Source organism: Pempheris klunzingeri, chromosome 4, assembly GCF_042242105.1.
Source record: "Pempheris klunzingeri isolate RE-2024b chromosome 4, fPemKlu1.hap1, whole genome shotgun sequence".
NCBI lineage: Eukaryota > Metazoa > Chordata > Actinopteri > Acropomatiformes > Pempheridae > Pempheris > Pempheris klunzingeri.
Window position 1 is genome coordinate 3,677,682 of NC_092015.1, and position 22,927 is coordinate 3,700,608.

Genomic DNA, 22,927 nt, shown 5'->3' on the forward strand with positions numbered 1-22,927 from the left:
CGCCGGCCCTCTATGTAGGCCTCCCTGCTATATCAGGTGGTGTTAGTGCCAGTTTTCTGTTCCTGACAGCTTTTGCCTTTTGGGTTTGTCACCATTGTTGGCAACATCCCTCCCTACATTTCCAAGTTTGACTGAATGTAAATGTAGTTTCTTTCCTCTATCTAAGTCACGTGTAATGTCCTAATCATGCAGTAGGAAGACACACACATCCAGGATGTATGGGCTCATGGCTGCTGCAGGGTGCTTTGGATTAAATGATCTTCTTAAGGACGTGTACGCCGCTCAGCAGACTGCTATGTACTACTGAGCTTGAGCTTGTGGCGGCGTGTTGCACTTCCTGCTCGTGGCCACCAGGAGCCACTGCTGCTGTTTTCAGTGAGTTTACTGCTTCCTTCCTACTAACTTGGCAGTCAGATCTGTATTCCAGGAACTGAGGGTGGGGAGAGGAGGAGCAGCGAGATTTCATTGATAGTTTTTTTTTCTTTTTTACTGAAAATGAAACCGCTTTAGGTCCAAATACACGCTGAGGCTGCGTCTCAGCTTCTTAACTGCTGCACTCTTCCGTGCCACCTCCCTTAAAGTATCCCCGCTAATCCACACAGATAATAAAGGGGATCACTTCGGTATTTATGAATGAATGTTATCCAAATAATTATCCAGCAAATATGTGGAGGGTAATTCCTACTGGATTAAAAACAATTAACCTAATTTTAGCACCTTTGATGGGAACATTTGAGTCTTAACACTATTAGAGGAACACAGAGCTGCACAAGCACCTCCTTTGCATCAGTACATGTCTGTAATTACATCAATGATTCGGGACTGAAGGAGGTGTCCCTTGCATTTACTGTCTGGGAACAGAAAGTGAGCGAGTCACACTTTGCTCCTCCATCGCAGAGTAAAAGTGGAAAAATCAACCGTGGTGTTTTGTGAATGAAGAGTAATGAGACCGACTTAGTGAGCGTCTGTGTATGTAACTGTATGTGAGCCGGATGAGAGCTGAAAGTGAGAGAAAGAAGAGCAGAAAGTGACAGAGGGAGAGAATAGACGAAGATATTAAAACACACAGACACAGAGCGAGAGAGAGAGAGAGAGACGGAGAAGCTAGCAGCAGTATAACAGGACAATCTGCTTGTATCTTGAGAAAGAGCTGTGCAAGATCCCTGTTTAAGAGACGGATAAATCCTGGTTACATAACTAATCCTGATTTAAAATGGCAGCGACGCTGGGTCAGTCAGTCAGGATGACTGGTGCAGCCTGAGATGCTTCTTATGAGCATCGGCTCCTGGAGGGGGCTCAGACACATGCCGCGCGCTCTTAATGTCACAGGTTCAAAGCTACACTGATGCAGACCGAACTCGTTTTACCCACTGCACCTTTACCCAGACATGGATCTTAATTACATCAACATTTTAAGGACAGTTCCTTTAAGAGCGTAAACCTATGATGTCTCTAACTCCAAATCAGTCAAGAAAAGCTCAGGAGAAAATTCCTTGGCAACAATTCTAATGTTCGAATAACTCCTTTTATATCATTAAGTCATCTTTAGGGACTTTTTTTTGCTGGTTTCCTCCATCTTCTAAGACTGTGAACTGAACATTATTGGGTTTTGGATCATTGATCGGACAAAATTAGACATTTGAAGACGTCATCATGGACTCTAAGAACCTGAATTTGAATGATTAATCATGAAAGTAACAAACACATTATTAAATTACTCGTAGTCACAACTTTAATATTTATAGCGCACTAAAAAAAGGAATTACTTTATGATAGATTTATAAGCACTATAGGTATCTTCTTTGTATTCTCCACCTTCCTGTAACCTGCTCCTACTTCTGGTATTTCTTCTCTGCAACAGCTAAATCCCAAATGTCCACTGCAGTCTAGTATCTTAGTACATTAATACTGGTATAAATCACAGGTTTCCTCCTTATAAGACTATTTATTCTAGATTTGGAAGCCACTGCCAACTACATTTACGTTTGAAGGTTTTAGATCAGCGAAGCATTTTAATCAAACTGGACGTCTGCAGATGTGTAAAAATGGTGCCATGAAGTTCATGTAAAGTACCTAAAAACAGTAAGGCTACATTACACTTGTTACCAACAGCGATGACGTCCTTTCCCCTCAGAGACAGCGAATGAACCTCTTCACTTCTCTTCATCCTCTACCCCCTACCTCTGTGGTGTATAAAACACCAATAAAGCACCATCCCCCCTTTTCCTGTCTGTCCTGGATCCCACAGCCCTGCTTGCAGCAGGACTGCTGATTTGTTAACAGCATGAGCAAACATATGGTGTTGATTACATGACTCAGACTAGTACAGTGGAGTTGCAATAAGCTCAAATTCTCCACGGGACACAAAAATATGAGCACGTCTTCGTAGAGTCGCTTACCGTGTTTGTGTGAGTGTGTATTTTTGCCGGCATAAGCAAACTCATCCAGCATATCTAACGCTACAAAACAGCGGTCTAGCAAGAGGGGAATACTTGAACAGCCACATAAACAATAAACCAACTTCACCCCTTGTGGTCCCAGAAAACCAGACTTGTTGTGTCTGTTGTGTGTTTTGCTGGAAGCAGGTAATGGTGCCGTACCACCTACAGCCTCTAGTGAGTGCTACAGCTTAAAGCCCAGCCAGCGGAGACACAGGCAGTCCAGACAGGCAGACAGACAGACAGACATGCAGACAGACAGCTGCTGATTAGAGTCTTAGTCACGTAAACATTTTGTTTTGAGATGCTGCTGCTCTAAACAAAGAAACAATCTCAGAAACTGAGATAAAGTCGCAGAAACTCGAGAGAACAAGAATTTGGGTCACAGAATAAGTTGGGTTTAAAATGGATCAGAGCTTAATTTAAGTCTCAAATTAAATCAGAATTAAGTCTTAGCATAAGTTTCTAAAGAGATGCTTTAAAGTCTGGATTTTCTAACACTAACCCACATTTGTCACAGTCACCTGAGATAGAAAACCTAAATTTGTGCAAACACAGTGGACGCGAGGAGAGAATGTGCAGGAACCATCGAATAAGAACTTTAAAGGCTAAAACGTCTCTGACAATAAACCAAGAGAAGTAATTAGTATTCATACTGAGCTAACTATCCCTTTAACATTTGTTCCCTCTGTAATAAGGCTGGATTATATCTCCAGGGTTCATCAAGTTCAATTGGGATACTTTTAAGACCTATTTGAAAACTCAGCCCGCAGTTTAATCCGTCTCACAGTAACAACCTGATGAGTTATGACGGAAAATCAGAAGAGTCATTCATTATGATACCACAAGTTTTTTCAGTACTTCCCAGCAGTGTGTAACAACAGTTCCTAATCATAGGATTAATTAAATGAACGAGACCTGGGCACAAATAAGTGAATAAATTCTCATTAATTCATAGTTTTTGGTCAAATCAGCACTTTTATCTATCACCCATAATGAGATGATGAGCCTTCTAGCAGTGACAGTATTTGACTGAAACACCAAAAAAAAGGACTGAACAGCCTCCTGCAGAGCGATTTGCTGTGTCAACAATCCCACTTTTAGTTTAAGAGTCTATAACCCCTCCAGCAGACTTTTGGAAATTAAATTTAAGCCTTTCCACGACCTGCAGATACCCTGCTTGGTTTTTACAAGTATTTCACTTAATTCACTAGTTACAGATATTCCCATAAACAACTTCAAGCGGAAGTATACAACTTTTTTTGCTTTAACTTATCATTATAAAGTGAATGTTGACTGCACAGGCTGTTTAACAATAACAGTGTTTTACCAGGAAAACGAAGGCTCGATTTATGTCGACTAGTTATCGATCTTTGCACTTAATCAGTTAATAACACAACAAACAGCAAACTGACGGGTTTGGTCATTTTTGGGTGGTGAAAATTAGTATTTTCTGTTTTCATAAAGGAGTTGATAACTAGACAGATGTTGAACACGTTGATCTGGTCGTCTTTGGAACAGCGATGCAATGATGCCACTTGGAAACATTAGGGAGGAAAAACTAAGAAGAAAAATTTACCTATTTACAGTTTAATTGCCGGAAAATCACTATTAAAATGTATGAATACTTTGATCTAAAGTTATAAGTGCTGCAATAGAAGATCTGATTGATACAACCCACTACTACTAAGATGCCTTTCAATCAAGTAAAAATAAATGTCTTTAAGCCTCAGACTCGTCTTGATGAAACTAACTACTGGACCTCGCTTCATGAGGCAAATATGAACCAAAAAGAAGGAAATTAACTTGTTGTTTCCAGAGAAAAGGAGGTTTTTCTCTGCAGGCTGAATTTACCTCACTCACAGATAAAATCCCTGCGTGCAGAGTAGCTTTGCCTCATATAAATGTTTGTGTAACAAAACTCCAACCTGCGACAGACAGCGAATGAGGGGTAGAGGGGATGACAAGGGCACTGGCAAGCAGGCAGACAGTCAGACAGACAGACAGGCAGACAGAAGCAGCCAGAAAACATGGGAAAGGAAGACTTACTAACTGTTTTTGTCCCCTGTGGGAGGGTGCAGCCCGACATGGACTTGTTTGAGCTCTGACGTTTAGAAGGGTCAAGAGTGACCCTAGGAGGAGAGAGGAAGAAGAAAAAGGAGATGAAGAGAGGATGAGAGGAATGGAAAAAAAAGGAAAATTAACAGCAGAGAGACATCAGAGAGACATCGAATGAAAATAGAAAGCAAGTGAGGGGGAAGACAACGTAGAGATGACAGTAAGAAGCACAGGTAGAAGAGGCAGAGAGATATAAAAAAAAAAAATCAGACTGTGTGTACTGTAGTTCAGGAAAAAGAGGGACAGAAGATTGGCAGGTGACTGGCAAGGAAAAGCAAAAGTTGTTAAAGACAAATCAAACAAACAAACCAACAGATAAAGCAACAATAAGCAGCTGAGAAGAGCTGACTGTGAAAGACATAAGAGGATGTCGACCTGACCAGCAGACCTGGGTCCAATAGGTTCTCTTTGGTTTGTATTAGCTTGGAGAACCACAGCAGGAGAAAACTTTACCACAGAAGATTATTATTATGTCCAACGGAGTGGGTACAAGATACATTTTCCTTTATCTTCTACTACTGTGGGATGAAATATTGTGTCCACTGTCATCCAGTAAACCAAATCCCCTCCCAGTTCCAAATTAAGCCAAATTTCAGTTCGGTCTAACATTAGAAATTAACATCCGTAAATCTAAACCCCAAAAATGAATTCGTTCTATAAACAAAAACACGACTTATTTGTATGTGTTGCTAAGGGAAACATCATAAGGAAGGACACAATCTGTAGTTTTATCCCATTTTACTTTCAACTACATCATACAGAAGCTTTTTCTTTCTTATTTAACTTTTAAAAAGCCTTTCTTCAGTAGATGTCTTAACATCTAGATTATTTACTTTATCATTAGGTTGCCAGTGGGACAGGGCAAACAGACTTCCAGTAATAAATGTTGTAGGACGCAGGTGGTAACGGGCTGATGGGCTGAAAAACAAACAAATAACAACAGAAAACAAAGCTCTGGTTTAAGCAAGTAAAACAAACAGGAGGAATGCTGTTTAAACACTATTAGACCCAGGTCTGATATTAAGGAGGACAAGTTCTGAAGCCTGTAAAGATTGATTATTAGAAAAGGAAGGCAGGTTGGTTAGTACTGGTTAAGGAAGAGACGGTGGGAGGCAGCAAGGTTAGCTAAATGATCTTCATGTTTAGGTTTATTGCAAAAGAACTACACAGTCCAGTTACAAGCCTAGAAACATACAGGCCTGTACAGACAGACAGACAGACGGACAGCCTGCCATCACTTCAGCACATCTGGATGGTTAGCAGTAATCGTCAAATACATACAATCCTTGAAATTACTCGCAGATGTCCAAATGAGCAATAAACCCTGCAGTTAAAGGTTCGTTTGTGATCTGTTTCTTGAGTTTTATTAGTTATTGCTCTTTCTCGCCTCCCGTTCTCCTTCTCCTGGCTTCTCCCCTTACCTGCGGGTCAACTTGGAGGTGAGTTTGCTTAGCAGGTTGGTTGTGGCCCGGGTCCTGGCGTGGGGCAGTGGGCTGGCATCATGGGATGGTGTTGGGGAGGCTGGGGGAGCATGGGAGGGAGGCCGACGGTCTCTGATCTGCCCTCCGTGGAAAGTGCTCCTCACCGTGGATCCCCTGGAGAGGCGGGAGGAGGGCGTTGAGGATGAGGAGGTGGCTCCAGAGGCACCGGCGATGCTGTGGGTGGACGGGGAGGCGGGAGGAAAGCGATGGGATAAGGAGCTGCAGGGAGGAGGAGGAAGAGGAAAACCAAGAGTGGACGGTTAAGATCATATCAATTGGCAACTAAAAGAACTGTGCACAAATCCTCCTTTTAAACCAAATAAAAACATGCTGGTGGGCAATGTTACATTATCAACACAGACAGGAACAAACTGTGTATTTTCAGCTGCGTATTAATGAATGACTATTTCCTGGTGCTTGTGAGTATATTCACAGAATAGGGGCAGTGTATTGAGTCAGTATACTAACTGATTTATGGTTTAATACCACAGACAATCAGAATAAAGACACAAAAGTCCATACTAATATTCTATTGCCCCTAGACTATGGAAGGTAGGATCAGAAAAAATAGGTAATTTTAAGGATAAGTGTGGTATTTTTAAACCAAAGCCATTGTATCGCAATATTCAAATCCACCAGACTCCATTGACAGAAGTGGTCTTTTTACCTAGGGGAGTGGCTGGTCTCCTGCTGCCTCGACCGGTCAGTTTGTTTGTGTTATTCTGCGTTAAACAGTTATTGTGTTGGACCCGAACGAACCCTTTAAAACACTAATATCACAAAATAGTTCAAACAAACTAGATGACTGAGACTACCAACTCAATCAACTACAGTGTAAAACTGCAGCTTTTATCAGTGGAGTCTGGTGGTTTTGAAGCAAGTGATATAATATATTTATATATATAATATTTCTGGTTGAACAAAAAGGATCTGACAGGTTTATGTTGGTAGGGATGCCTTCTATAATGTTGTCAAACACGTCCAATATCAATCCGAATTAGCAGATGTTATTTGATCTGGTGCAACTGGCCAAAAGCATCACATTACCTCCACCGAGGCGATCTACTGGACCAGTCCTACCAGTCATCTCCAGACCAAATTATGTGAAAATGAGGCCCAGATTTAAAAATGCTTGAATCCTTAAAGAGTTTTTCCAGACAGAGTTGCTCTTCACATCATGACAAACAGTTATTCTCTAATTTGTCCAGTTCCATTCTTTATATCCAACACTTACACTTTGTCACACCTACACACACACACACACACACACACACACCTCTCCACCCCTGCCTTTCCGGCTGGCTGGTGGCCTAGGGCTTCTTTTCATAACGCTCTAGATAACACCCACACACTGGGCTCAAGTGTGGGAGAGCCATTAGACGGGTTAAGTTGAAGTGCAGCCGTTGCACAGCAAAATCGTTTAACATCAATGTGAACTAGCTGCCTACTGCAGCTAACAGCAGGGTGGCACACCGGGAATGGAGAGAGGAGAAGAAAAGACAGGACTGGAGAGGCCTGACAGATGAAGACTGAGAAAATGGTGAGGAGAGGAGAAAAGGAAAAAAAAAAAAAAAGAGGTTGAACTGGAGCAAAAAGTGGCAAGAAAAGTGCAGAAAGGGAAAAACTAATGATGTCCAAGACTCTTTTACACAAAACTCCTGAGCTTTTTTAATTCATACTGTTTTCTAGTGTTTTGTTCTTCTCATTTACAGCATAACACATGTTAACCTGATCTGTATAATTCATTTACGTGACAGTCCTGCAGAGGTCGGACATGATTTAAAAGTTATTTCTAGTCTATAAATAAACAGGACTGTACATGGTTGTGTTTTCACTAATCTTCCAGTGCTCATATACTGAGTGTATACACAGTATATGTGTGTTTAATGCAGGGAACAGTATGTTTTATAATAAACACACATGCTGCACAAGTAGATTCATGTATATTTTCATTAACTAAATGTGACTGTGTGTGTGTGTGTGTGTGTGTGTGTGTGTGTGTGTGTTTGTCCATGCACGTGTTCGTCCCATCAACCACTCTAGCATGGCATCACATTGACAAGGCCTCTAAGGCAAGTGGAGGGTTACGCTGGCACAATGCCAGCCTTCACTTTATCCTGCTGCTCCCTCCTGCTCGCCTCCCCTTTTCACCCCCTCTCCCGTCTCATCCTCACCCTCGTCCCACCATCTCTGCTTCCTTTTACCTGCTTCTCTTTGCCTCCATTATACTGTGACACTGTACATTAACTCAGGTCCTGTACTAAAGTTATAGTTGAGGTGCTTGTGCTTTACTTGAGTATTTTCTTTTCATTCCACATTATACTTCTCCTCCACTACATTACATTTAATAGAATTAGTTACTATTTACCAATTAAGATTATAATAAAAAGTATATTCAAGTAAAGATTAAATGATAGAGCCAGAAAATTTTCAAGATTTACTTTTGCTTACTTATTTTGGATCATTTTGAGGTCTGGACTATTGGTTGGACAAAACAAGCCTTGTGAAGGTTTTTGGTAATCAATCAATTAATAGAGAAGATAATCAGCAGATTAATACACAGGATAAATAATCACCGGTCCTATAAAAATAGTTTAAAATGAGCTCCACCTCAACCAACTATGGTTGAATGAAATGGGGGAAAATAGGATTTTCTAAAGATAAAGAACTTTAAATGGGAAGTTCCTCATCTTCTGCATCATTCACTATAAATCATTAATCATCATTAATATAAGTCATTCTATCGCCCACGAACACAACATTGGATACAGACAACATACCAAGTCAGGGAGGAAAAAAGAGCAACAGATACTCTGCATCCATTCGACACACCCTCTTCCTGAACTACCCTCTACTCCCCCCCCCCCCCCCCCCCCCCCCCCCCCCCCCCCCCCCCATCTGTGCAGGAAAATTTTACTGGAGGTCAGACGACAGACAGGAACCTTCTGGCTCTTCCTCTGAGAGGAAAATTTACTGAGTGATAAAGAGACAGAGCGACGGAAAACAGGTCAGCCAGAATGAAAGTGAGAATGTGAGAGAGTGACCATAGGAAAAAAGGAGAGTCAGAAAGAGAGAGAGAGAGAGAGAGAGAGAGGGAGAGAGAGAGGAGTTGGTGCCTGCCATGCTCCGAGACTGACAAGCAGACAACCATCTGTCACAACAACAGACAGCTCATATTGGGAGCACAAAAACACACACAGACGAACACACAGATGAACCCACTCATGCACAGTTTAAGCCCTTTATCCTCTCTTGAAGAGACAAAATGTATGTGAGACAAACACCCTGGGCCAAATACTCTCTAAGCTCTGTGCAAAAAGAGACAAGCTGTACCAGTGGAACCCGCCTCTATGAACTCGCCCCGTTCACACTGTGTAACTTATTTGATACTGTCCATGTTCACCTTGCTTTTGTTTTTATATCACACTCACATTTAATAGCCAACAACACCAGTCTGTTAACTGACAGACCGCGTGCCACACGTTGATGAGTTTTTTCCTCCACACCCTGATCTAAACTAAATTTTACTCTCAACACCGAACCTTCAAAGTCCTTCGGGGAGTTTAGGAACAAGGTGAGGTGAAATTTAGAGCTGGCACAAAGTCAAACATGGCATCAAACAGACGTGCTCTCGCATGCAGACACATTTATTCTCCTTTCACCTGTTCTCTTTGCCATTTTGCAGCAGTGAGTGTCTATCAGTGTTGGATCGGTCTGTGCACACATACGTGTTCCTTCGAGTCATGGCACTAGCAGGGATGTTATTCTGGAGAAAGAATCAGAAACACAAAATCACATGAATGTCACTAGATTACTGAATATTTGCAAATGGTCTGTTTTAATCTGACGTGGCTTCAAAAGTCATATTTATTATATCTTCCTTTGTCTGACAATTCATGTGATGCTATTTGCTCTGCTTAAGTAAACCCCACCTTGACTGTGAGTTCTGTCTGGATCTGCATGTCACAACATTAAAGAATTAATCTCAGGTTAATCTGGCTGCTCTCTACAACTCTTTACATTCCCTAAACTCTCTCAATCTCCTGCTAATCTTAATGAACAACCATAATCTCCATATTCCTCTTGCTCAAAATTAATCTCAAAATATGTAAGTGTGTTACTCTTCAACTCTTCACTAATCTGTGGATGATGTTCATGTTCGCATTCTCCACAATATCTGTGTCAATGTTCTATAATCTGTGGAAATGGGATTAGGAAGCCTGTGAGGATTCCTCCGTTTTTACGTCTTGTATTGATTAAGAATAAGATTTAAAATGTGACAGCCCCAGAATATTCTTTTGGCCTTACCGAGGTTGTGTTAACTTCTTTGCGCCGGTCGGGTATCTCTGCCTTATTTGGGTTGTGAGCGGAGCTGACCATGGGACTGGAGGGGGTCGGGATGCTACGGGAGCCAACAGTATTGGTGCTTGGCTTGCGGATCGACAGCCGCTCCTCCTTAAGTCCCGCCCCTTCGCCTGCACCACTGGGGCTCCGCTTTGGGTGCGTGGACCCCGGAACCGCTGGACCGCCTGAGAAATAGGAAACAGACTTCAGAGCGAGGTTCACAATCAATCAAACTAAACTCCACTGATCTTGAATATTTTGCCTTACAGAAATCAGAGTGTCGTCTCTGGCGATGGTAAGTGGAGGCACTGCGCTGTGCCTTGTGGCCAGAGGAGGAAGAAGGAGCACCAGAGGAGGAAGAGGAAGTGGTGTGTTTGCTGGTCCCATTAGTGATGGCGCCCTGACGGACTCGAGCTAGACTCAGACTGCTGCCCGACCGAGACTCACTGCTTTCCGTCTGAGAGACAGACAAACAGACACAAAGAGAAGAAAAACATTTACAAATGCATTACGACTGGAGTCAGGCATTCATTAGGCTGTTTACAGCTTCTCTCCAGGCAATAACCCCGGCTTATAAACAAGACCGAGTTGGTCTAATAAAGAAAAGAAGAAATATTCATATCATTACACTTCAGTAAACAGATTCAGTTCTACTGTATTTTGACTGTGCTTGCAACTAAATGACCTGCGCAGCACAGCTGTAAATACTTCAAGAAAGAAAGAATGTAACTCCAACGCTGTTGCATTTTGTGACAACTTTACGATACGAGCGTACACTATCAAATAAGTCAAATACAATTAACTCATATTTCACCTAAATACAGAGGAAGATATGACAAAAAAATCCAAGAACAAACAAACAAACACTCACCTCATTCTTGCGTCCCAGCAGCAGGTACGTGGCGGTGACCTCATTGTACTTCTGACTGACCAGCGAATCTCTGACCTCGTCTCTGGTGAAGCCCATCCCAACCATCACATCTGGAACAAGATGTATTGTGACAAATGAAATTAGACAGAGTTATTCCACAGTTTCCACAGCGAGTCACAAGTTGCACAGGAATGATGAAGGTGGAACCTGCTTGGTGTGATCGATACGCAGGACCATGTGGGTGGCCTGAGCTTTAATGGTAACTAAACTATGGCATCCCATAGGACATTTATATAAAGGAAGCTTTGAGTGACATAATATACAAGAACCTTGGAATAAGCTTTAGCTGGGAGGTTGAACAGTGAACCAGAACTTGACAGACACTGATGACTTTGCGACCAGACAGCCAATTCCATAATGTAGGATTTAAACATTACCCACCATGCTTTTATGTCCCCAACTTCATACAAATTAAAAATAAATAAATAAATCAGGAGGAGTCTGGAAAGAGGGGCCTTTATAGAACATTTCTGTTTATAGCTACTGTAATCTGCCACATGATCCATCAGTAAATAATTTTGTGATCGATAATAACGATAAAAGATGTTTGTTTCTCACCAATGCGGCTGGTATCGTTTAAGTCCTCTACAGGCTCTGTGTGGGGCTTCAGCTCCTCGCCATCGTAGCCAATATTCATCCACTTATCTTTCATTATTTGCTGGTGAGGAAAGAGACACAGAGAGAGGGAGGCCTTGATGAATACAGCAACCTGGAATCTGGAACGCTTTGTTCATGTTCACTTGTTCATCTCTTGTATAGTGACTATTTAATGCACTCAGTGACAAGTCAATATGTTCACCCCTGTGTGTTTTAATCTATAATTTGGGTCCTTGACAGATAAGATCACTGCTGATGAAGGCAACATGACATAAAGGTCAATAATACCAAAACAATTGAATGGCACATATCTATATTTAGTCCCCCACTGTGGTCATTTTGAACGTGCTTTATTTATGTGCCTCCCAGTCATGTAAAGTTTCCTCCTCACCTCCAGCGAGCAGCGCTTGGCGGGGTTGAGGACCAGGAAGCGGCGCAGGATTCCCTCGCAGTCTGTAGACATGTAGAAGGGCACCCGATATTTGCCCCGCAAAACACGCTCCCGCAGCTCCTGAACACAACACACATTTAAACAAAATGAGTTTACGCCTTTTGAATCTACCTGACTTTTTTTTTCCCCCACACTATTTCACTGACCAATAGGTGGCGGTAATGTGTCAAGATATGCTGCAATGCGCCAACAATAGCAGGGAAGAAGACCGTAAGCTAGTAAACAATGCAGGATTTAAAGTACCTAAAAAGTTGGCTTTGAAAATGTTTTATGACCAAAGAAATGCATTCAGCACATCTGTTAGACCTAAAAGATACAAATCATGAAGTTTGGGATGCATTGTGAATGTAAATATAACTTTTGTTTGTTTATAAGAAAACTCCACTGAAAGAATTAGAAAACTGATAAAAACCTTAAAAGATAATTTGAAATTTTGTCACCATTACCTACATTATCTTGTTATCTACACTTGATATCATGATCATCATATAATACATACACATATAATAAATAAAATAACTTTTTATGTTCTGGCCCTCAAAGGAAAAGTGCAGTGACAGGTGACTTTATCTAAAATTGATTTATAATGATGTCTCCTTCCATTATTTTTCTTTGGTATAATGCCAGTAAGCGCAGATAAAGCTGAAGTTCTTCACCCACTTTAACTACCTAAACCTAATAAACCTCTTCATGGGAGCTTTCAGTCACCTCGAATGACATTCATGCTGGACTACAACAGGCTTCACATCACCCACCTTTAGGTTCTGTCCGTCAAAAGGCAAAGACCCGCTGACCAGCGTGTACAAGATGACCCCCAGGCTCCAGATGTCCACCTCTGGACCATCATACTTCTTCCCCTGGAAGAGCTCTGGGGCGGCATAGGGGGGGGAGCCGCAGAACGTGTCCAGTTTATTGCCCGCAGAGAATTCGTTACTGAAGCCAAAGTCGGCTATTTTGATGTTGGAGTCGGCGTCTAGTAGCAAGTTCTCAGCCTGCATGGAACAACGTACACAGTAAAACAATGGAAATAAAGAAAAAAACAGGATGATTATAACAATGTAGTGTTACCGAAAAGGATTATTTAGCATATTTGCAACTTAAACAGCCTTAATTTCTTTCAGTGCCGTCACACTGGAAGTGTTTTCAGTAGAGAGGTGAATTACACACTTTGGTGGCTGGTTTGTGTTCATCAATTGCAATGGCAGATATAAACAAATGGTGGGTGTAGTTTGAGTGGAGGTTCATTCCAGTCATGTCATGGAGGATGATACTTAGTTTAAAGTTATGGATAATGGCTTTTATTACATGTATGTGTACATTTAATACATGCAGTGTGTTTAAGAAGCATTACTGATTTCAAAACAAACTATTCTTTGCTATATATATATATACACATGTATAATCACCTTCAAGTCTCTGTGAACAATGTTCTTCAGATGACAGTAGTGCACCGCTGAGACAATCTGAGGAGAAAAACGAGGAAAGATAATTGCACTTAATGTTTGTACCTATATATAAATGATAGCTAAAGTAGGAGCTCCGTTCTCACATTCACACGCCCTCCTTCACCGACAATATTACACAACGCTTTCAATAAAAAAGCGGATGACTGAATTTCTCGCTATGTGACCACAGCTACTGTTTTTACTTTATTTGGTCCAAACCACAATGGAAAAGTTGACTGCATTTCTGTATCGGTTCACTTTAGGTTCACACTGCCCAGTTAGAAGCGCAGCAGGAACTATAAACGATTTGTCACGTCAACTCTCAAGAAGCTCAAATTTTCAGCTCCTGTAGCTTCTGTTCAGATTCACCCATCCTCTTCCTCTGTTCTTAATAAATCCAGACTTTTATTTTGCTCTGCTCAGTTTTCCAGCCACTTGGAACCGCTGGCTGTCAGATGTCCACATCTGCAACGACGTAACCATGACCAATGTGTTCAGATTATACTCTTACTCCATGTTTGAGTTCTTGTTCTCCTCCCCATTGCATTAGTTTTGCCCTAAACATTGAGGACATACAGTAACGGCAGTCGTGTAGGTGCAGAAACAGACAAACAGGTGAGTTTAGCCATGAGATTTCACTAACCTGTCTGAACTTGGCTCTGGCCTCTTTCTCCTTCATTCTGCCGTGAGCCACGAGGTAGTCGAACACTTCGCCTGGAGGAAAAACCAGGAGCATATAATGGTAGTTCAGGTAACTATGGAGGCTGTTCACATGTTCCATACATCTTCCTATTATATATAACTGGAAAGTGCCTCTAACGACATTCTTTCTGCATACACCAATGCTCAGCACTTCATTGTGCTGCAGCACAACAAATTTTAACTCCCTTCAGATCCTCCAGCAAACATTTGCAGCAGATATATGTGAATTCAGTGCATATTCAGTGTATGTTTACACGCTATAAAAACTCTTCTGACAGGAGTTTATGATTTTAGCTTCCACAAATTTGTTTTCAAGGATAACAGGAGCAAATATCGCAGAGCTAGAACTATTGCAGTATAAGCATATTGGTGTACAGTATGTATGTGGAAAAAAGACTTTCCATGACCTTCAATAAGTCAGTTTATGTCCTGAAATGCTTCCTGGTTTGTTATGTTACTTCAACAACAACAACTCAAAGATAAATCAACAGCTCAAAACTGTCTGAAAACACTTAAATACAACATAAAACATATTTTGTGTGTTTAATGATCTCCAGCTTAACATCTGATGGAGCTGGAGATCCTAAATAGTAAAACAGGCCAAGGTTGAGTTGAACACAGCAGCATATCGGCTGGTGAGCTCCTGCCTCCTTATTAGGAATTAGAAGTAAGAGATCAGACAACAGAGAGAGAGAGAGAAAGAGAGCGAGCAGCGGAGAGGGATTAAGAGGAGAGAAGAAAGAAAAATAGAGAGGCTGCAAAAATAGAAGAGTGCATGGGAAACAATGTTCAGGAGCGTGATAAATGGAGGGGGACAAGACAGCAGAGAAAACACACATGAGATCTGACTGATGAAAATGGGGACAAAAAGACTTGAACTAAAAAGGTTTAGACCTTAAATTATTTAGTTCATCTGTTGTACTGTAAATTCAGTCAGTGTAATCAATCTAATTGTCATGATTAGATGATGATGACGGTGGTGGGGGGGTCACTCACCTCCGCTGGCGTACTCCATAATCAGGTAAAGAGTCTTCTCAGTCTCAATCACCTCAAACAATTGCACTGTAACACACAGAGGACGAGACATTAGCATAAAAGGCCAGCATGGAAACACACACACACACACACACACACACACACGATAGTTCTCTGAAGTGTAACTCACCTATGTTGGGATGGTTGAGAGTTTTCATGATGCGTACCTCTCGAAACAGCTGGAAAAAAAAATGATAAAAGGAGAAAATTAATCGTCAGACTGTGTTATTCTTGTCAAGTCTTAACCATACGCTTACACATCGATCTATACAGAACATTTCACACATAAGAAGATTAAAGATATTTTTGAATGTTTTAAGTAACTTAAGAGTCCAACTCAAGCACTTCTCAAGCATTTTCAAGGTGCATTTTCAAACATTTCCAGCACCTTCTGGCTGTGGGAAAATGCATACATAATTTTTTTTCTAAAAAGCCGAAAACTATTCAGTCAGATGGTGATTTACTACGTTCATGCTGTTAGTTAGTAAATAGCTCCAAACACTTTTAAACCTTTAAACATGAAGCACATCATTCCAGCACCCATATGAACCCTGTATGTTATGTTATTTATCTTATGTGTGTTTGTCACGTATGATCTTTGCCTATTTTTGTTTATTTTTTATTGTAAAGCACATTAAGTCTACTCCTGTTTTATGAAACATGCTTTATGAATAACACGACTGTCCCAACATACAGAATGTATGCTCACAATCAATATGTGGAGATGCTGCTACAGTGCAATATGTTTGTGTGAATTCAAATAAATACATCCGAGTCATTTTTTAGACAGAAGCTCTTTCCTTTTGCTCAACTTTCTCCTCCTTCATCAATCAAATTCATTGTTGTTTAGTAAATTCATACAATCCACAGCTGGTGTATAGACAACATTACTATTCATCCATCTTATCCTCAAACACACACACACACGTACGCACTCATCTTTCCGACCACCTCTAGACCTGAGGCCACCCAAGGGAGTGTCTCACTAGTGCTCGGCTGACAGAGGGGCCTCCTCCCCAGGGTGTGCTCTCCTTCCCCCCTCCCCTCATCCATCACTGAGCTCCAGACTGCTGCCTCATCCTGCCACTTTCATGCAGCGTCTCTGCGTCTCTCTCTCTCTGTCTAATTAATGTAATGCATTTGTCTGTGAACTCCATTTTAATAGAGTACAGAGGGAAAGCACCAAAGAAGATGCTGGACTGAACCAGAATTTCACCACAGAAGTGAAATCACAGGTCAGTTTGAAGAAGCCCCTTAAAACTGGGATCTAAAATAATACGTGTTGAAGGGACTGTGATTTTGGTAATTAACCACACTCATGTTTTTAAGGGTCTGCACACGTCCTCTGTTAAGTGTTTAACAAATGTAATCGAGCCGGTCATCCATCATCAGCCGTTTTCCTGTGTTTATTAGTGAAGTAGTGAGACATTTTGAACCAGGAGGAGAAATGTGACTTTACTCGAAAGAGTGTGTGAGTGTGGAGTGCAAGGAAAAAACAAAATGTGTGTGTTACAATGCCACAGTGTGCGTGGCAGGAAACTGGAACGAAAATAGAAAATGAGGCAATTTAACAATGCACAGGAGATGAGGGGCGTAGAGAGGGAGCCAATACGAAAGTAAGAACAGAGGAGTGGTGATATATATGCAGCTGGAGGTTAAACTGATTTGTTAGTATTTGTATTAATAGTGTTGGTGTCATTTATTGCCCTGGAGCCAGTCAGCAAACCTGCCTAGTTTAAAATTCTTTAAGAATAAATAACAAGTGAAAAACAGACAAAGCGGACAGAGACGGTGAAAACGAGAAGGAGACAAAAGCAGGAATTCACTGATGCCTTCATTTTTGCAGCAGACACTCTGCTGCCCCTGGAGACACCCTCCTCCCTCATCTCCCTCATCTCCCTCACGATAATGTGTATATAACCCAATACAATATGTCCTCGGTGTAACATTTCCTTATTTGCTGTTACTGCTGTACAATATATTTCTCTGAATTCACTGCATCGCTGCCATAAAATGAAAAAGTTGATTTATGACCTTCAGACAGTGGATATTACATAAACTGACTAAATAAACACATTATTATCACATTATTGGTCTAAAAGGACAAAAAAAACCCACAACTGTTTAACTGGTTTTCAGTGTGTTTCCATTTTACCACCCTCCTGAACGCACCATGCTTAGATTACACTGTGTTATGCTTCACTGTATAGCTGCCATCCTTGGAGCGATGGAGCGATAAATCAGGCAGCAGCCTTCTTTTCTCTGTCTGCTGAGATTTAGCTGTGCTGATGTGAAGAGCTGCCGCGAGTTATACAGAAACATTCACTGAAGCTCTGTTTGTGTTCAACATGGGAGGAAGATGATTATACAGACTGCCTGACTGATTTACATTGGTAGCTGAAGCTAGTTGCATGAATGTATGCATGTGTGCATTTTTAATAAAGCACAAAGAGGAATTCAGGTTATTTTGTTACATACTCAGAAAGAAGGATAAGAATAAAAGATTAACTACACATTTTTACCTTTATTTATCCCACCCATCCAGGAAGGGCTGAATAAGTGCTTATAACTGTCCTGCTTTATCTTCATATGGAGCTAAATTCAACTCATTTCAGACCTGACAGCTGCTGAGTATGACCACTCAAAGATGGCAGCAGGATCACGCATGAGAAAACACGGTTTTCTTCCTACTTAATGTGTTTGCATTTCCTCCGAGCCACGTGTTCAAAGGAAGGAAGGAATCTGCTTTCTCACCGTGAAGTAACACTTCGGCGATGACATAACTTTACAGTCGCCTGACACGAAGCGTGAACGTGTGTGTGCACACTTTCACAGATATCATCACAGACAGATTCTGATATTTAACGGACACAGATCGGTTTAGTTCACCCACGCAAACACAGATCCTTCCTCACACTCACACTCACTGATCGACTTGGTCATACTGTACAAACAAGAGTTTTGAGCCAAGATGAGACACTTCAAGAGACATGCAAATAACAACTAGTGGACAAGAACTGGTGTATATTGATAATTTATAACAATGTGAATGAATTGTGTATGAATGAATTGGCAAAAAATCCTTTTTCCTGTTTAATATCCCCATAAAATCAAAAAGTTTGTGTTCTTGGCACAAAAAAACCAAGCCATTTAGCCACCATGTGCTGTACACTTGCAGTGATCCCATCTGTTATTTTTAAAACCCTGGTGTGAATCTACATGAGGAAGAAGGTTTTTGTGTTGGAGAAGCGTTCACACACAATAACCAAGACACTCTCTGGATGGTTAAGTGTTAGAAACATTAGTCTCAATTCTTCTCTGTCGGTTTTTTTACATAGTGCACCTAAAATGGGAAGCGGCATCGTCGTTAACACACACACGGGTCCACTGGGAGTGTGTGTAATTGAATTAAGTGCATGGTGCATCAGCTGTTCATCTGAGCTTTAAGAAGAATTATCGGCTAAGCCTTTCCTCTCTCCTATACACCCATTCACCTCTCTCTTTTTCTCGCTCTCCTCCACTCATTCACCTCTTTCTCTCCCTCATTTTCACCAGAAACCTCAGCAGCTGGCCAGGAAATTGTTGAGTCACTGGTATTGATCCACAGCCCAATCAATCCCCACCTCATACTGCTGTAATGTCACGATGTGGGGCAGTAATAACATTTCTTATTACACTCTGAGGTGTATTTTTAGGCGGTTGCAAACATCTCTTGGTAAAAATGAGACAAACATCATGTCTGAAAGCAGCATTAGTCCACTGATTCAGCAGAATAGCTTCACTCTTCTTATGTTCTCCCTCTCTTCCTGGTTCTCTCCCATGGCGATTGCCTCGCGTCACAGTTGCCATGCCAACCCAGGTATTAATCCCCGGAGCCGAGTGGGGGTTGTGGGAAGTCATGGAACGCCAAGCACATGGAAGGAGCTGCATGTAGCTGCTGTTAGTGAGTCCTTGTATCACAACATTTTTGTGCTTTACAGGATTATGGGAAGCCGTAATGTGTATGCGTGTTTAAAACTCTCAGGTTCAGAAGATGATCGATAAAATACGAATATTTACAAGCCACCATCAGTTCCAGATAAGATTTCAAAATCTGACAGAGGTGTATTCCTTTCCAGCATCCGTCACTTTTCCTCTCCTCATCTCTTCTTCTCCCGTTTCAGGCGGCATTAATCAACTTCTGAGTATTTACATCCTCTCCGTCCCTCCCTGCCCTTGCCAGGAATTATTAATCAACTGCTAAGTCAGAGCTCTCACTGCTTTTCTACAAGGATTTACACAAAGCAACTTAATGACCGACCGTCTCACTTTGAGAGTCGAGCTGTGTGGGTTTGATTCATGTGTCTGACCTGCCAGTCTCTCGACCTTTGACCCATTTATCCAGGCCATGTATCCATGTTTTCCCTCTCCTTGGCACACAAGTACACTCACGCAAACACACAAGGACAAAGGGAACGAGCCTGCAGACGACAAAGATGTTGAAATAGAGAAATGAGGAATTGGTAGGGCCTGTCTGGCGGCCATATTTAAGAAGTCAGCCCCGTCTCTACTGCACAACACACAGTCCTAAACGCTACAGTAGCACACAATGTGAAACACACTTCCTCTTATCAGCCGCAGCCAATCATGAGACCAGAGAAAAAAGGGGAAGAGAGTGAAAGACAAAGAACAACAGAATGAGAGGGACAAATGAACACAGGCCTCTCTCTCTACTACCACGTCAGAGAGAGCACCCCGTATGAATAAACCTCTGTGTGTGTGTGTGTGTGTGTGTGTGTGTGTGTGTGAGAATGAGACACAGCCCTTCACTAACTTCAGTTGAGATGAAACATTTTACACCACTTCAGTCAGTTTATGGCATCCAAAGACTGCAGAACTGCATGTCTGCGTACATACAGAGGCGTGGAGAAGAGAATGCTCTTCAGCTCAATCAAAGCCAATCCGTCTGCACAAAACACTAGAGATCATTATTATGTGTCATGTGATCAGAAGTTGGCTTAGATGCTGTAGCTGCTAAGTGTTGTTCTGGTAGGATTAAACAGGTAATCTTAGCCTGGTAGCCCAAAGCTAAATTAATACTTGTGCATTAAGGGTTGCAGTGTACTTACAGAGGATAAGCTACACCAGAGCTAAGGTGCACCTCCACAAAAATACGACTACACCTCAGGTAGAGAGACTACGTCAGCTCAGGCCACAGGAGTTTTCTCTTACATGTTTCTGTTAGATTGTTGGCATTGAACACATCAAGTATGTTGAAAAAAAACCAAAACCAGTCTTTTTCAAGCATCTCTTAATCCTAGAAAGCCACGAAAGAATGGCCACAAAATAACTTCTGCAATCTATAAAGGAATTAGCTTTTCATGGCAAACCTCTGAGGAATGAATCAAAAAATGAATAAGAGGATGTAAACGTGACACATCCAGCTGGTGCTGCAGAAATCAAACACTGAACTATAAGTCAATTCCTGCTCCAAATTACAAAATAATACTTCACTCGATTGTTTGCCCTCAGAACACATTCAATATTTAAGAAACTCGAGCAACAGAATAAAGTCCCTAACATAATGCGATCTTGTTGTAAATCTAATTTTACAACACGAGCGTAAACATTTAGCGTCTCCCACTTTAATGCATTTTATCCTCAAGAATACAACTGAATCAAATAAAGTTAAAACTGTACAATCTATAATGAATGAGCAATCTGAATTATGGCGTTTATAGAGCAATAACAAGATCCTTCAGACGTGTGTATTTGAACAAAGATGGGAGGAAAATCCTACAATCTATGAGCCACCTCAGCACGTCTATGCCTCTCCAGCAGGGTTAAAGGCAAACAGCAATGAACCAAACTGTCAGCGTGCTCTCAAATATTTTGGGACCCTCTAATGAGCAACATTACTCAGGGATTTGCCTCTGCTCTTTTGGTTGTCACCGGGAAACACTTGAATAGACTTTTGACCCCATTACTCCCTTTGTTGCCTGTTGCTGGGAGATCTGCCATCCACATTATCCCAATAAAACGTCTACTATATGGACACCTCCGCCCAATCCCTCCATTTCCTTAATGTACAGCAGTAACTGGAGCTCCCAGGCCGCGGTGAGAGGAGCTGAATCATTAATGAAGAGTAGATGGAGCTTAATTCAGGCCTCATATAGCTCAATGTGACTCAGCTAGATTAAATAAGGAACATTTATTATAATTTCATAGATGTTGACTAAACAAGAAACAGTTAGGGCACAAGTGAAAGGCCAAGCCAGTCAGCTTCTTCTTCTTCTTCTGTTCTATTCTCGTCGCTTTGAAGATGAGCGTGTGGGAAAGCCTTCTGCTCTCGCTTTGTGTGCCCTCTTGTCCCTTTATTGTCTAATTACTCCCTTTACACGCCGGCACAATAACAACAATGCATACAACAGCAACAATATCATTATGCACAGACACCCACACAGGGACAATATGCTGCATACAATAGCAATGCAGATAATGGCATTACACATGCATACAAAGGCCGAGCAGAGACCGTGTCGGGCTGTGAGTTTATCCGCCTCTTATCATACACGTAGGCACAAACACACACACACACACACACACACACACACTCTGTCTGTTCTCTTCGGTTCTGCTCTGTATCTTGTCTTTCTCAGGGTCCTTGCTCCTGTGCCAAGGCCCCAATAACACCCCCACTCCACCCCGACTCGGCCGCCACTTTTGTTTGCCCGTCTGGAATTCAGCTCCTGGCTGAGGGGGCCTGAGCGAGGGACAAAACACACTTCTCAGCATTAGATGGTGGCCTAAACACTGGCCTGCATGCACACACATACACTTCACTTTTGCGCACATACACAACGTTGGACGGCTGCCGACAAAATTCTCCTGCTTTTGATGGGGCCCTGCATAGTCTGGAAGATTATCCAACTACACACACTGCAGGGAAGAGTGCATTAAAAGAAAATCACTTAGTCCTACATATTGTGATTACAGCCGTACAGTTCTATGATATGAAACAGGACAGCAGCATATTATTAGTAAGGTATTACTGACAGATGTAAGAGATTCCAATGAGTTCAGTAGACAAATCGTTTCTAATATCTGTAACCATTTTGCAGCATTTAAATTTGAGTAGGACAGCTTGACATCAGTGATTCATACTCTGCTCATAAAACACCTTGGCAAATGGATTTTTGTGCTGTTTTCTGAGACAACCAACACCTAAACACAAATCGTAAGCAAGAATAAACTGTTAATAGAGGGGGAAGCTTTGCAGTTTGGAGAATTGCTGAGCAGATTTGCAAATTCTCTAAATGTGTGTGTGCAACAATAGACAGAATTCTTTTCTACTCTCACCAAATAAATGTCACAATGAGTATCAATCAGAATTTAAGCTTATTCGG

At 41.6% G+C, this 22,927-nt stretch overlaps 1 protein-coding gene across 2 annotated transcripts in view; it reads right to left on the reverse strand.

Annotated features, from left to right (window-relative positions):
- Positions 1 to 22,927, reverse strand: part of mark4b (MAP/microtubule affinity-regulating kinase 4b) — a 50,174-nt gene that overhangs the window by 4,704 nt on the left and 22,543 nt on the right. For both annotated transcript variants that reach the window (XM_070828884.1, XM_070828886.1), the window contains exons 4-15: positions 15,673 to 15,721; positions 15,504 to 15,569; positions 14,449 to 14,519; positions 13,767 to 13,823; positions 13,116 to 13,352; positions 12,301 to 12,420; positions 11,871 to 11,970; positions 11,253 to 11,362; positions 10,649 to 10,838; positions 10,346 to 10,566; positions 9,700 to 9,803; positions 5,978 to 6,256 (exon numbers count right to left, since the gene is read on the reverse strand). In XM_070828884.1, coding sequence (XP_070684985.1) covers positions 5,978 to 6,256; positions 9,700 to 9,803; positions 10,346 to 10,566; positions 10,649 to 10,838; positions 11,253 to 11,362; positions 11,871 to 11,970; positions 12,301 to 12,420; positions 13,116 to 13,352; positions 13,767 to 13,823; positions 14,449 to 14,519; positions 15,504 to 15,569; positions 15,673 to 15,721 — 1,604 coding nt within the window. The remainder of the gene's footprint in view (positions 1 to 5,977; positions 6,257 to 9,699; positions 9,804 to 10,345; positions 10,567 to 10,648; positions 10,839 to 11,252; positions 11,363 to 11,870; positions 11,971 to 12,300; positions 12,421 to 13,115; positions 13,353 to 13,766; positions 13,824 to 14,448; positions 14,520 to 15,503; positions 15,570 to 15,672; positions 15,722 to 22,927) is intronic.